The 14,104-nt window shown below is 36.3% G+C and overlaps 1 protein-coding gene across 2 annotated transcripts in view; it reads right to left on the bottom strand.

Moving 5' to 3' along the window:
* The window catches only part of plppr1 (phospholipid phosphatase related 1), a 61,537-nt gene that overhangs the window by 16,438 nt on the left and 30,995 nt on the right, over nucleotides 1-14,104 (bottom strand). For both annotated transcript variants that reach the window (XM_084399907.1, XM_084399908.1), the window contains exon 3: nucleotides 1,979-2,167. In XM_084399907.1, the coding sequence (XP_084256033.1) occupies nucleotides 1,979-2,167 (189 nt within the window). The remainder of the gene's footprint in view (nucleotides 1-1,978; nucleotides 2,168-14,104) is intronic.

The raw sequence follows: 14,104 nt of genomic DNA on the forward strand, positions 1-14,104 counted from the left end.
TTGAACTAATCAATTGAAACTAATCGCAACTTCTGTTTCATGCTGACTTTAAATACATTTTCTGTTCCTCACACAAAAATGTGTTTTATTTATTTATCTATGCTGGGAACGTCAATGACAAAATTGCATGTACATTTTCTTCACCCAAGGTTTCAAAGGAATATACAAGTTTCATATCCATTAACATACATCATTAGAAAATCAATATAAATAGTGTAGACTCTTTTAAAAACTTAAAAACATCTCAATTTGACAGTTTAATAAAGTAGATTTGCTAAACTGGATGCATGTTTCCCACATCATCAGTCACATTGCACATGTGTACGTCTCTATACAAACGGCAAAACATAAAACATAGCAAAGTTAAAAGACGGAATTTGCTAAGAAAAACCTGTTGATGGAATAAATTTGCATAGAAAGGAAGTGTGTTTGAGCTGAAAAGAATGATAATGACAAAAGTGGAGCCTTTTGGGGAATTTTCAACTAAAAGATACAGCATTTCACAGGCCACTTTGAAGTCAGATATTACTCAGCCACTGACCAATTCTCAAGTTACCAAATGCAAGAGGTTTTCTATTTTCTGCCATACAGAGGAGAAATAAAGTTTGTGTCACAAGGAGGGAAAGAAATTCAAGACCAGATGCAGCTGCTGCAGTTCTTTTTATCTCTAGAGTAAAACTCTGGCTTGTTTAAAGCTGTTTTCTGTGCTGGGAATGATGGAATTGGACTGCAGTGTTCATCTCTTAGAATAGTACAGTACAGATGAAACTCCAGTCCGTTGCTTGAGATATAGGCAGGGTTATAAAGATTAATAACTACACTAGGAATGTCCAAAACTGTTTGAAAAAGGTACAAGAAACCTACAGGTTGGATTTAGATTTATACATGTTCAGCCTGAATGCCATCAAAGCTATCACAAGCCATATGCCATATAATAAATCAATTGTTATATAAAATTATGCAAAAATAGCAGTATGCCTATCTACGGAAAATTGTTTCCGCCACAGAATAAAAAATAAAAAAAAGCTAATTTAAAAAAAAAAACTTTCTTTTTTTTTTGCCTGGACAACAATAAAACGAGCAATAAACCTCATATGAATATCACACAGACTTGACAATGGGTTTTTGAGCCAGTAACCGCCCACCAAAAACACCCGAGCTTCAGGTTCTGGAAACACACTTCACATTTTCTTCTGCAGTGAAAATAACCTCAGAATGGAAAATAAATCATAACAGTCTAAAAATAAAAGCTTAATTTCCTTCATTTTGTTTGGAGACTGATTGACCAAACCAAAGTCAGAATCATGACAAGGATCTACACTAAATAGGTTCATTTCAACCTACAGCACGTCAAGAATAACGACTTAAATTTCAGCCGTGGACTGTAATTATTCTTGATAAAATGTACAATTAAATTATTATACACATCCTCATGGTGTGTCTAATCTGTATAACTCCTATCAGCTTCATAGCACATTTGGCCCAAACAAAGGCTGTGAAACTGAGATCATCATTTTCAGCAAAAATTAAATATATTCACTCTAATTTTCTTTAGTGGTTGATGTTTTATGGCCCATGTGCCTATTAAAAGGATATGGGAGACTGCACAGAAACCCCACTCTGGAGATTACGTTTAATTTCTCATTTATGTTTTACACTATAACACAAAAAAGCATGCATGTAGTATTTGCGTGTGTTGGTATTGCAGTGCCCTCTGGTGTTCATGTCCAACACATACAAGAAAACACACTTTTTTGAAGAAAAAATATATCATTTAAAAGGTAACACTTTACAATAAGGTTTAATTTGTTAATATTAGTTAACTTTATCTTTACCTCTTAAAATGACTTACTTAAACTAAAAACCAAAATGTACGAAAAAAAAAAAAAATTCTAAAAAAGTAGACCTCAGTAATTAGCTAGTCAGTTAACTAGTTTGGAGGACTAGTCTTGGACGATCTCGAGCCATGTCTACTCACAATGGCAGTGGGCGCCGCTGCCACCACGCAGTAGAGGATGAGAGGAGGGATGAAGCTGCTCTCCTCCGGCCCCGGGTACGGCTTCATCAGGTCAGCATCATTACAGAAGAAGCCCTGCACGTGGATCCCAAACGTGTCTGTGCATTCAAAGTAGTACGCCAGCAGCACCGTCCCGGCCATGATGACCAACTGGAAAGACAACAAAAGAAACAAACTTAACAGAAGTATCTGTCGAGATCTTTCACCATTTCACCGACACTTCTCAAAAATTGGTCTCATCTCCGCTCGGAAAACCTCTTGTAAGCAGCTGTGTCCATCTGTTTTTCTGTTTGCATTAGCCCCACTTGGAAGTCATATTTGTATCCTCTTTCATTTCCAGCAGGGTTACATAAAGGGCCTTTCATAAAATATTTGAGACCGCATTGCAGAGAGTCCAGCTGAAGGCACAGTTTAGCCATGTTACCACCAAAATGACCCGGAACAATTTGTTCAAGGAACTTTTTTCCCCCCAGATCTGTTGCTTTCTGCATTCCCACCGCGGTCTAAAGTATCGTGAAGATTAGGCAAATTAGTCCGGTGACGTAGGACTGCACGCACCGCAAAATATTTGTAAAAATGGTGGATGAAATGAAATGCTGCGTGGAGTCAACCAATCAAAATGCTGCGTGGAGTCAACCAATCGGCATGTTCAGTGCCAAGCCCCACCCCCGAGAGTTCCTGAACTTTGAAAAAGTACTACCTCGCAAGCAGGGATTTTCTGAGGGGGACATTTTTAAACAACTTAATTTAGACCCTGGTTCCTGCAGTCGAAACACACGGAGTACCACCCCAAAGTTCCTAGTTCCTGGGTAAAGTTCCTGTGGTGGAAACACGGCTTTGATTGACTTCCATAGTATGAAAAAAATGGTTACACCTTTTTTTACGGTGAAGCAGTACTTACTCAAATAAATACTGAGAAATATTTAACTACATGTAGCCTACTTACTATATATTTACGAATAGGGTTAGAGTTTGGTTTAGGGTTAGTTACTTGTAATTATGCATCATTTACTGTTAATACTATAGTAAGTACACGTAGTAATGTGTAACTCCATTACCTTAAAATAAAGTTACCAAAAAAATACTATGGAAGTCAATTGGCATTCTTCAAAATATCTTCTTTTGTGTTCAACAGAAAGAAACTCAACCTGGGTGAGTAAATGTTGACAATTTTTATTTTTGGGTGAACTATCCCTTTAAAGGGTAACTCAACCTCTGGTCAGAGCCTGACTCCACCCACTGGCAATATTTGAAAAATGCTGGAAAAGTGGGCAGAGCCCAGCGGAGGGGGGGCGTGCACCTGAGACCCGCGTCTCTCTGTAGGCAAGGGCTTGGTGAGCTGGTACCTGCTTACGTCACGCAGTACCACAACATCCAATAGGAAAATTCAACTGCAGTAACCACCGTTCAACCTGAAGAGGGCAGCACTCATACATTTTTACACCATATTGTAGAATGAAAACATTTTATACCCAAATGTCAATATACAGCACTAATAAAGCCGCAGTCTTACAGATCATTAACAAAAAAAAAGTTGTTTCACGGTTTAGTTAACCTTTAAGGTAGTCTGGCTATCACCAGACCAAGCTCAATCTTTTAAGACTGAACATTGGTCTGGGGAGTCTGCTCTGTATTTTCTACTGCACAAGAGGCGTGATCAACGGGCAGAGTTCAAATGACTCAACCAATCAGACCAACGATCCGGGTGACGTACTTTGCAGAGCGATGCGAAAACTCCAGGCAGGAAATGTGTAACCAATCGTGTTGATCAGCGGTTTGCAGAAGCAGCGATGGAATCCAGCGATTTTTACAGGTTATGCAAAAACAAACAAACATGAAAGTTAGTGGTATTTACACCCAGTCGAGCGAGTTGTTTGCTAAAAAGAAGCATTGTCGAGAGGTTAAAAGAAATTGGACAGAGCCGTAACGGTTTTGGAATTGGATTGGATTAAACCCGCCAATAGCGCGCCAAGTGGATAAGCCAGTTTGTGATTGGTTCCCGCAAATTTGTAAAGGAAGCAGCAGAGATAAATGTACAGGTTTCCAGCCTGAGCTGCAGGGCGAAATCAAATCGCCGCTAGATCAGGCTGGGTTTAAAGGTTCTACCTTTAAGGTATTGTAAAACACTTTTGCTGGGGAAGTCTCAAAAGTGTAATTATATGTAATCACAGTATAGAAAAAAAGTAATTCTTGGGATTTAAGAATCAATATCGTTTGGAGCGTTTGTTTCGAAACCTGACACTTTTTTTTCTTTAGTTTGTTTAATTTTATTTCCCTTCAAGTCCCTGTTTCAGAACAAAGATCAACAAGTCTGAAAACGGTCTAAGATGAATGATGGGATTTAAGTACACAATTCTTTACTGCAATTAGTGTACAAATTCTGTTTCAACATTATTCTTACTCATATGCTGCCCTATAGTCCTCCCCAGCAAGTGCATGAAATTGTTTTAACCACTATGTAACGACACCAACCTCTAAATCAAATTATAGGCCACACCACCACATCAGAAGTCATATCAGGACAGAAGAAGAGCATATCAAAGCAGGTTGAATATTGTCTTACTGCACTTCTCATCCTCTGCTGCAGGGTTGAGTTTGTGTTTTTTCAGACTCAATGTACTGAGTCAGCGCTTCATTAGTATTTCATGAGCGACGTAGCATGATTCCTCATGCTTGCCTTAAGTGATAACATAAGGGCATCATACAGTGCCGAAAGGGAAGCATGTCTAACCCAATTACAGTCCCTATTCACTGACATGGCACTTTTCTTTTAGAAGCTGAATTCAGAAAATCAGCCTCAAACTATAGGTGGAACATAAGGGTTATTTCAGGGTAAGTATACAATTAATACTTGACTGGAATAGACAGCCTTACAAAAAAAGCACTTCAGGTAATGTTAGGTAGCATACTGAATGCTTACCGCAGTCATCTAGCGACATTTAGTGTGGCTTTAGCTACATTACTTTGAAAGGATTTCGGAACAGTGCTGCATTGTGATTTGGAGGGAAGTAGTATTAGCTTGTTAGTTAGATACAGGAATCAATGTTATCTAGCTTGCCAGCGTTGTTAGCAAGTTATTTTAACAGCTAGCGCTAGCAAACATTTTTGTTACATAGCCAGCTGGCCAGTGTAATTATTCAAGGCTTTTCCGCCATTGTGGCACACCAATTTGAGTGTTTGTTTACCATCTCTATTTCTTGAGCTTCGTGCTTTGCTCTTGACTTCCATTCGGCCTGAACGGGTACAAATCAGTGTTTAAGTCAGGTAATGAAGTGTAGTCCTTCACAGTTGAGCAGCAATGTTGTAAATTGGTGCATTTTAAAAGGATCTCATGTGAAGAAAGAAACTATTTTATGGGGTGGCAATTTTGTATGAATTTGATGTGATTTATATGTAACTGTAAAAGTGTACATGAGGTATCACCCCTAAGCCTAATCATCAGTGGGGTGTACAAATGAGATGACAACATTATACAAATTAGCCAAAAATTCGCAAAACGTAAAATAGTTACGGATTGCCATGAGTATTCAAGTATTCATCTTATATGCAGTTACAAATCTGTGTATATTTGGCTTCTTTACAATGGCTTCAAATGTGGCTAATCCAGATCAAAATGATCCATTTTTATATCAGTTTGATTGCAGGGCTCCAGACTGTGACCTTTATTCCTGCTGGTGCGATTAAATTTTGCTAGTGGTTGCACTGGTGCCACCATTTTACAGCATCAGCAGAACCTTCTGAGTTTTAATGTGAAAAAGTGCTTTCTCCACTTATATAAAATAACATTTTTGCTTTTCTGAATATATTTAAATTAAAAGTAAGATTAACAATTTAAACTGTTATCTATTCTCATAGAAGAGTTTTTTTTTTTGTGCGGTTTATGGAAGTACAGGAATAAACACAATGTTGTTTTGAACAATTTTATATTTAAGAATTGTATAGCCTACAATTTTTGTGAAGACTTTCAATGAAATTAATAAAATGAGATTACATCAAATCAGTCACAAGTGAATTAAAACAAAGTACTCATGTACGATAAGTTGGGGTAACTTATTTTTTTCAATGCAACAAGCTTCCTCAATTTGAGTAGACAGAACTAAAAAAAAAGTGTGTTAGTTTTAAGTTAAGTAGATTGAAATTAAGTAATTGCAATTTAATTAGATTAAGTAAATCCAACTTAAAATAACTAGTTATCACAACACACTTTCTTTTGTTTCATTAACTTTTACTTGCCAGAGTAACTTGGAAATGTCAAAATCCACATAACTTAATTTTTTCAATTGTATTTACTTAATCATTTCAAAGGCAGCGGGTTTCCTCAAAAAAAAAATGTTAAGTAAAGTCAACTGATCACTTTTTACAGTGTAACTGATAAGAGCTGCCATTTTTGTTGCATAAGAAAAACAAATGGTAAAGGAAACAAAAGCGCACTTGCACTTGTCCACAGCGTGGACAGTTTATCAGCTTGGAGCAATAATAGAGAGCACAGCTCGAGCTCAGAACAGGTTTACTCGCAGGCCGTGACACCGTTACTACACCATGCTGGAGATCCCGTGAGAAAGCGCTTAAATTCACCACAGTATTAATAACATCGCAGCAAGATGTAGTGGGAAGCATTCAAATTCAGCGCAGAATTACCTGTTATGAACCATATCAGATTAAACAGGCTGATGTGGAAACCAGGAGAAAAATTGTGCCATGAACAAACAAGTTATAGAAGGCTTTTCAATCCATAAATCACCAACAATCACCATGGATTTAATGTAGTAACGCTAACTGTAACCATGGTATTGTGGCAGAAATAGTTAATGTTTTTACTTGATTACTGTAGTTTCAGGGTTCGTACAACCTTTTAAAAGAGTGAAATTCAAGGACTTTCAAGTGCTTGATACTTTTTTCAGCACTTTCAAAGCTCTAAATGTTATTTTTAATGTGATGAGTAGCATAAGCCCGTAAAATTCTCTACAAATTCTTGACCAAAAATAAGCAATAAAAAATAAATGTAATTGTAGAACTGATTGTACTGCTCTCAAATGTTAGTCTGGAGCACTGAAAAAAATAAATCTGAGTGGATGTAAATGTTATGCAATTCAAATGTGTGATATTAACAATACAATGTTAAGTTTGTATCTTTACATTAATATATCTAGTTTTTAATTAATCTGCATTTGGACAAAAGACAATGTGCATTTTTTTCCTTTACAAAATTTATCTAAGTAATCCCAGCCAATCTTTTTAGGTACACACACACGACAAACAATACCATGTTTGTCCTGAACGGAGGCGCGGCTCAATGAGACACAGAGTTATGAGACACGCTCCCGCTCAGGAAATCCATTTTGCAGACTAGCCAACAATGTCCGCTGTGTGGAAATACTTAACACTGGAAACACCGCAGAGCAAGACAGCAAAATGCAATGTTTGCGAAGCCATAATTCAGAGCTCTTTGAACTTTGAAGCTTCCTCGCGTCGTACAACACAACGAACGCAATCAAACGTTTAAAAAAGCATGTTACTGTGCGTTCACACCAAACGCGAATAGCGCGTCAAATTCGCGTCTACCGCGTCTAGTTGGACGCGTGAATATTTTGAATCCATTTGCGCGTTTAGAAAAAAAATTTACGCGCATAAAAAGCAAAAGTTTGAAGCGAAATTGACGCGCATCTGAGGCGAAATCCGCTTGTCTGTTTGCAATATTTTTCAATTCACACAAGATTGTTATTGTTTATAAATGTAGGCAAATCCACATTCTTCAAGTGACTTTCGGGCACAAATTGAACATAAGTATATAGATCAAACCTACCACAGCAACCACGTAATCCCCCCCAGATTTCTGTTCAGAGGGAGAGCAAAGAGCTATATGCATTCTTCACATTAGCAAGCAAAAAGTATGTTAAATTCTCTCTGGTATATTTTACAGGTTTGTGATGACGATGATGCTGCAGCCATCCAAGAGGCCATCACTTCATTTGTACTCAACATCTTTGTGGTCAGCAAAGCCAGGGATGGAGGTCTCGAGAAGCAAGCTGGAATAGCCAATCGAGGGAGCAGAGGTCCTTTTTGGTATTCCCAGTGTAGCACATGCTTGCACCTATCTAATGGGCCTTCTTTATGCCTTGGAACTGAGCTATCCAAAGAAACTGAAATACACCTTTGAGATATTTCAGAAGATCTTCCTGGAGCTTGAGGATGTTAACAAAAACATGTCCTCCAAAATCCACGATCTCAAGATCAGCTTACTGGCCTAAAAACCATACAAACATTGTTGAAGGTAGAGGGTTTGCGTTAGGTCCCTCTGTTAAGTTTTACAGTTTAATTTCTCAGGTTCTCCTAAAGCACTTTCTAGTTGCACTACTGCATTTTCATATAGAGACTATGTTTGTGAGTCTGTTAATGTTTAAGGTGCAGTTGAAGGAAAGATGACAGTTAAGAAGTCAGAAACGTTACTCATGGAAAACATATTGCACAATGCGAACTTATTTTAATAGAAACCCAAAGAAACTGAAATGTAGGTTTCTTAGAAGATCTCCATTTTCACACGGGGATCATATTTGTGAGCATGTTGTTTTGAAGTCTTAGAGTATGTTACTGTACAGGACTGAAAAACACAATTGTATAGAATATATTCTGTAAATGTCTTTTTTTTATTGAAAGTGTCCTTACTGAAAGTGTTGAAATGTAGTTAAACATCCGGTTGGTAGGTTGAGACTGACAGATGTCCATTTCATATTACGGTCAACCCTTGGCCACAGCATATCTTGAGATATGCATGCTGCAAGATGTATTGAGTGGATTAAGGGAAAGTTTTGTGACCATAATCCTGAAGACAATAAAGCCTGTCAACTTTCACTTAATGAGCTTTCCTCTAGCACCATCATGAAGCACAATTTTCTATTGTACACAATGTCTCAACCTGTGAGGTGGATATATTTTATTATATTTTTTTTATATACTGACCTTGTCAGTTTTTACTATCAAATGGCCAAAATGTCAGCTTTATGTAATGTAATAACTAGATTTCCATATTTGATGAGTACATTCTACTGGCATTCTGTTTACAAGTACCAGTGTTGAACTAGTAAATAGTAGCAAAAAATTTACTATTTGCATTTATACATTTATCCCACTTGAAATTTGTAATATGGAAATATAAAAATTAAGTTGGATTCAATCAACAATACACATTTAGAACTCTTAAAGTTATGTAGATCACACACACACACACACACACACACACACACACAAATGACTAAAGCAATGCTAAAATTAAGTTGACTTTATGTGCAAATTTAATTTCAACAAACAGAAAAATTAAGTAGTTTGTACAAAGACTAGTCTTGTTGGAACTACATAATCAAATTATGCACAATTTTTTTTTTTTTTTTTTAAAGTAAATCAAGCAGAGAATTTTTATCAGTGAGCCCTGTACTGTATTTTATTATTTATTTATTTTAACGGTCTTTTGTTTTTAACCCACTGATCCAGCATGATGCATTGTTATATTACATTTTAATGCTTTCTATTTAATAATTAGCAAGACACATTATTTGTTCCAAATATATGTTGAACTATTGCCCTGTGAATGCACAGAATGTCAAACTACAGCGTACATGTGGGTAATAAAGTATTTCCAAGAACATGAAAGTGTTTTTCTTATAAACCCTAAGGACTAAACACAGTACACTTAATAGCGCTTTACAACAAAGAGCTCTGAGCAAATCCCATGAAGATGAAAATCCAGAAAAACACTGCACTACAAACACCACCAAGATCTCTCCCTAGAGCTTATTAAACAGGCTTTTATATGACGGAAGGAAAGGCTGCCCTACAAATAAGTAATATCCGTCACTCTCATGGACTGAGTTTTAACATTTCCGACATGGTTTAATTTTAGGGCCCGAGCAACTGAGGACCCGATTGAAACTGCTCAGTTTATTGTCCAGTATATTTCTTTTCCTTTTCTGCACTTGCAAATATGTCATTCCATTTGTGTATTATGTCAATTTGATATTGTCATGATAGAGCCAATATTAACATATTTAGTAATTAAAAATGACAATTCATTTGAAAGACTAAGCAATAACCTTGCAAAAATATATTAATAATAATAATAATAATAATAATTACTTATGGGAATAAAATACCTGAAAAGAATATACTTAAATGCAAAATAAATGTAATGTTTTCAGACAATTGCATGCAATTAAATGAAAATGTATTATAGTTTACATTTATATTAAATGAAATTAGCTGAACTTTAGACTGCTTTTTTGACCCATTAAGTAGGACATTTGTACATCTGTATATGTATTTTCATAATTATTACTTCTGTTATCTTTGAAATATGGTTAAAGTTACTGTACTGACAAGCATTTATGGTAAACTAAAATATAACGTTATTGAACTTTGGATGTCATGCATTTCAATTTATTTGTAATTAAACATTTATAAAGATGAAGTTTCAATTTAGTCATTTTTAAATATAGTATCTTTTACCTTTTAATGTAATATCAAGTAACACAAGTTTAAAACTACAATATGCATTTAAAAGTGTGTTTTAAAAAAAAAAAAAAGTCATGAAACTGGCCTTGTATTTCATTAATATTATATTATCTGCTAGTATAGTTTTTTAAATGTACTTTTAAGATATAAAGTACACATTCATCACAATTAAGTGCACTTCTTTTTCAAGAGTAATGAAACAAAAACAAAGCTTTGTTCGTTTATACAGTTAATATACATTGTTAATAAAGATTTGCACAACACCAATTGTAAAATTTAGACCAACAACTAAATGTTCTTTCTCATGTCTTTGGTACAATAGAGTCATTAGTATCTCATGCCAACACACTCATCACATCTTTAATGCGTAAAGGGGGGATGATTAAGACCAAATCTGTTCCGCTGTTAAAGTGATTTTATGCTGGATACACTAATCAACAGCTCAGTCCTTGAGAACACGTGATCATTTCCCAACACACACTGCAATAATCAGCATGATACAAAACAAGCCCGACGCCACACACTGCCTCAGCTCTCCTACAGAGGGCAGTGCGCGACTACAAAAGGGAACAAAGAGGACAAGACCGACAGAATGTGTGTATAGAGAGAGAGATGCTTGCTTACTACATACTGATCTGAAATCACTGTATGTCTACTAAGCAGTAGGCATTACAAACAGTACTATGCTACAATTTTGACAAAACCTTGTCTGTGAGTGACATCTGGTCATTATCTTACATTTTTATTTGATCCAATAAAGAAAGACATATTAAAATGTGTAATTACTTACAGCTCACTGACCATAGTTTACGGAGGACATTGCATTATGGGATACAGTACAGTTTTAAGGAGCATGTACATTTATTCTGCACATTTTGTAGCAGGTCATCCGGGTATTCCATGCATATTTGCATATTTTGCATAGTATACATATACGGAAATAGTAAGAGTAGCATGTAAGTATTGCCATAGTGAATGGAAAAGAAAGAAAGAGAACAAATGAGACAAACAGATGGAATTCCTTAATATTTAGAATCCAACTTGCATCTCTCGTGTTAGGGCTGCATGATTAATCAAAATACAACCAGAATCGAGATACAGCTTAGTGCGATTATCAAATCACAAAGGATGCCTTTTGATTAAATAAATATATGTGCTGCGTGTTTCAGAGTGAAGCGCGACACTGTGTTCATTTACCCGTGAGCAGCTCATGATGGTGTTTCCAGTGTACTTTTATTTAGTCATTTTTAGATTTTTTTTTTTTTTTTATATTAAAATACATTTTATTATATATAAAATCACAACATTTGACAAATTGTGCAGCCCTATAAACAATTACTGCAAAAAAATGGTTTGTTTTTAATCGCAATGTTACCGAGAATAGATCTTTTCCCCAAATCATGCAGCCCTACTTTGTGTCATCAGCCCTTAAAACTGCCACCACACACAGCATCTGAATGTCACCCTCGACACAATAGCCAAATCAAAATGGATGCCAAGCTGCTTTTAAGGAATTGTTCATCTGAAAATGAAAATTCTTTGGGGGGAAAATAAATTATTCACAGATAAACTTGTCTTCCACCACAGACCATAAAATCCTCAGTTAAGCTTCATAGGTTTAGGTTTTGTCCTGCATTGTATTTTTTGTGCTGATGGTGCAAATCGTGGGGGTTGTTAAGAACTGATGATATTACTTTTCTAAGCAGTCAGACTTGTGATTTGCCATGTGGATAATATTTTTTTTTTACAGTAAATGAAGGACCAGAGCTATACTGTAGCTCACTCAAAAATGAAAATTCAGTCATCATTTACTTACCCTCATGTTGTTCTAGGGATGCACGATATATCGGCCTCCATATCGGTATCGGCCGATATGTGTTCATTTTTAAATGTTACCGTAATCGGCTCGATAAGAACATTTGGCCAATGTATTGAAGTCAATAAATATTGGATTTTTTTCCTTCAGCTGAGACCATTCAGATGTGCACTGTTCGTCATGATGCTTTTGAATTGCTTGAAATGTGATAGGAATCCACAAAAAAAGGAAAATACAGTAAAGTGCAACATGTTCTGTCAAATAGGCTGCATAAAATGAGAACATTAGAATTGTGTGCTTGGGACATCTTTTCTCAGAATTGTGAGATATAAACTCTCAATTGTGAGTTATAGAGCCCAATTCTAAGGAACTTAGAGACTTTTTTCCTCAGAATTCTGAGTTTATAACACGCAATTGCGACTTTATATCATGCAATTCTGAAAAAAAAGTCAGAATTGTGAGATAAAAAGTCACAATTACCTTGTTTATTTTTTATTCTGTGGCGGAAACAAGCTTTCATACTTTTCCCAATACATATCAGATTGGAAAGGCATTTATAAAAAAAAAAAAATTAGGAAAATATTCTAAAAGTTGAAATAAAGTGCAATTCAAGTGTTTAACGGGTAGGGTTAGGGAGGGATTTAATGTCCCAGTAAGTTGGCATCCATTTAATAATTGTAATAAATATAATCATTTACACTGTTATTATTGAATACGTTTAATGTCCAACAACACTGAGGTGCAAACAATATCCTCCACTATTTATAAATATAAATAGCATCTAACTTTATCCATACAGTCTATTGGAAAGAAAATGCTGCTATTTACATAGTGTAAATATAATCTATCGCTATTTTCACTCAGTAAACAGCCGCTGCCATTTATTTATTCTGGAGGACCACAAAAGATATTTAGAAGATATTGGGTTCAAACAACAACAACAAAAAATCAATGGGATTCAGTGTATAGACGTGATGGGGGGTGGGAACTATGTTCTTTTGGGTTAGGAACGACATAAGGGTGGGTAAATAATGATAGAATTTACAATTTCGAGTGAATCTCTTTAATGGGATAATTCACCTCTGGAAAGATGAATGTGTATTTAAAATGGGTCATTTATGTAGAAGAAATGTACAATTATTTTAGAATTTGGAGCTTTCTAGACTGAGAAAAGCCAGAAATTTTATTTTTGGCTTATGTGGATGAAAGACAACAACTCCCAGAATGCACTTGCTTCGCTGCCCTAGGAGGCCACTCCCAAGCCACGCCTACCGGTAAGAGAGCGGCTAGGCTACTAGTGAGTCTCTGTGACGAGTCTGCCCGGGATTTCGAGATAGCCCAAAATGTCCGGGATTCGGCTTTTGCGTTCTACAGTCGCCATTCATCATGTTTACTGTGGCGAGCAGGACGAGACTGAGGGCCACGGGAGAACGGCGCGAGGCCGGTGGCGTGATTACTGAGACGCACCGGTCTCGTATCTCACACGGAGGAGCGGGAATTTTCTTAGCAATGTTAAAACGCACATCAACCGATCACTTGTTTAGCGTTCATGTAAACACTACATTCAGATTCACCAATCGGAATGAATTCAGTTAGATTGATACAAAAGGTGTGCATGTAAACAATGAACGGCGACTGCAGAAAGCAAAAGCCGAATCCCGGACATGTCCAGGAAAAAGAGGATGGTAACCCCTACTACTCAGCTTTCTCCACAGAACAAGAGCCTGCTAGCTTAGCTTCCAAAGAAAGACGGCTGAACTATGTGTACA

The sequence above is a fragment of the Rutilus rutilus genome (assembly GCF_951802725.1).
Source record: "Rutilus rutilus genome assembly, chromosome: 25".
Taxonomy (NCBI): domain Eukaryota; kingdom Metazoa; phylum Chordata; class Actinopteri; order Cypriniformes; family Leuciscidae; genus Rutilus; species Rutilus rutilus.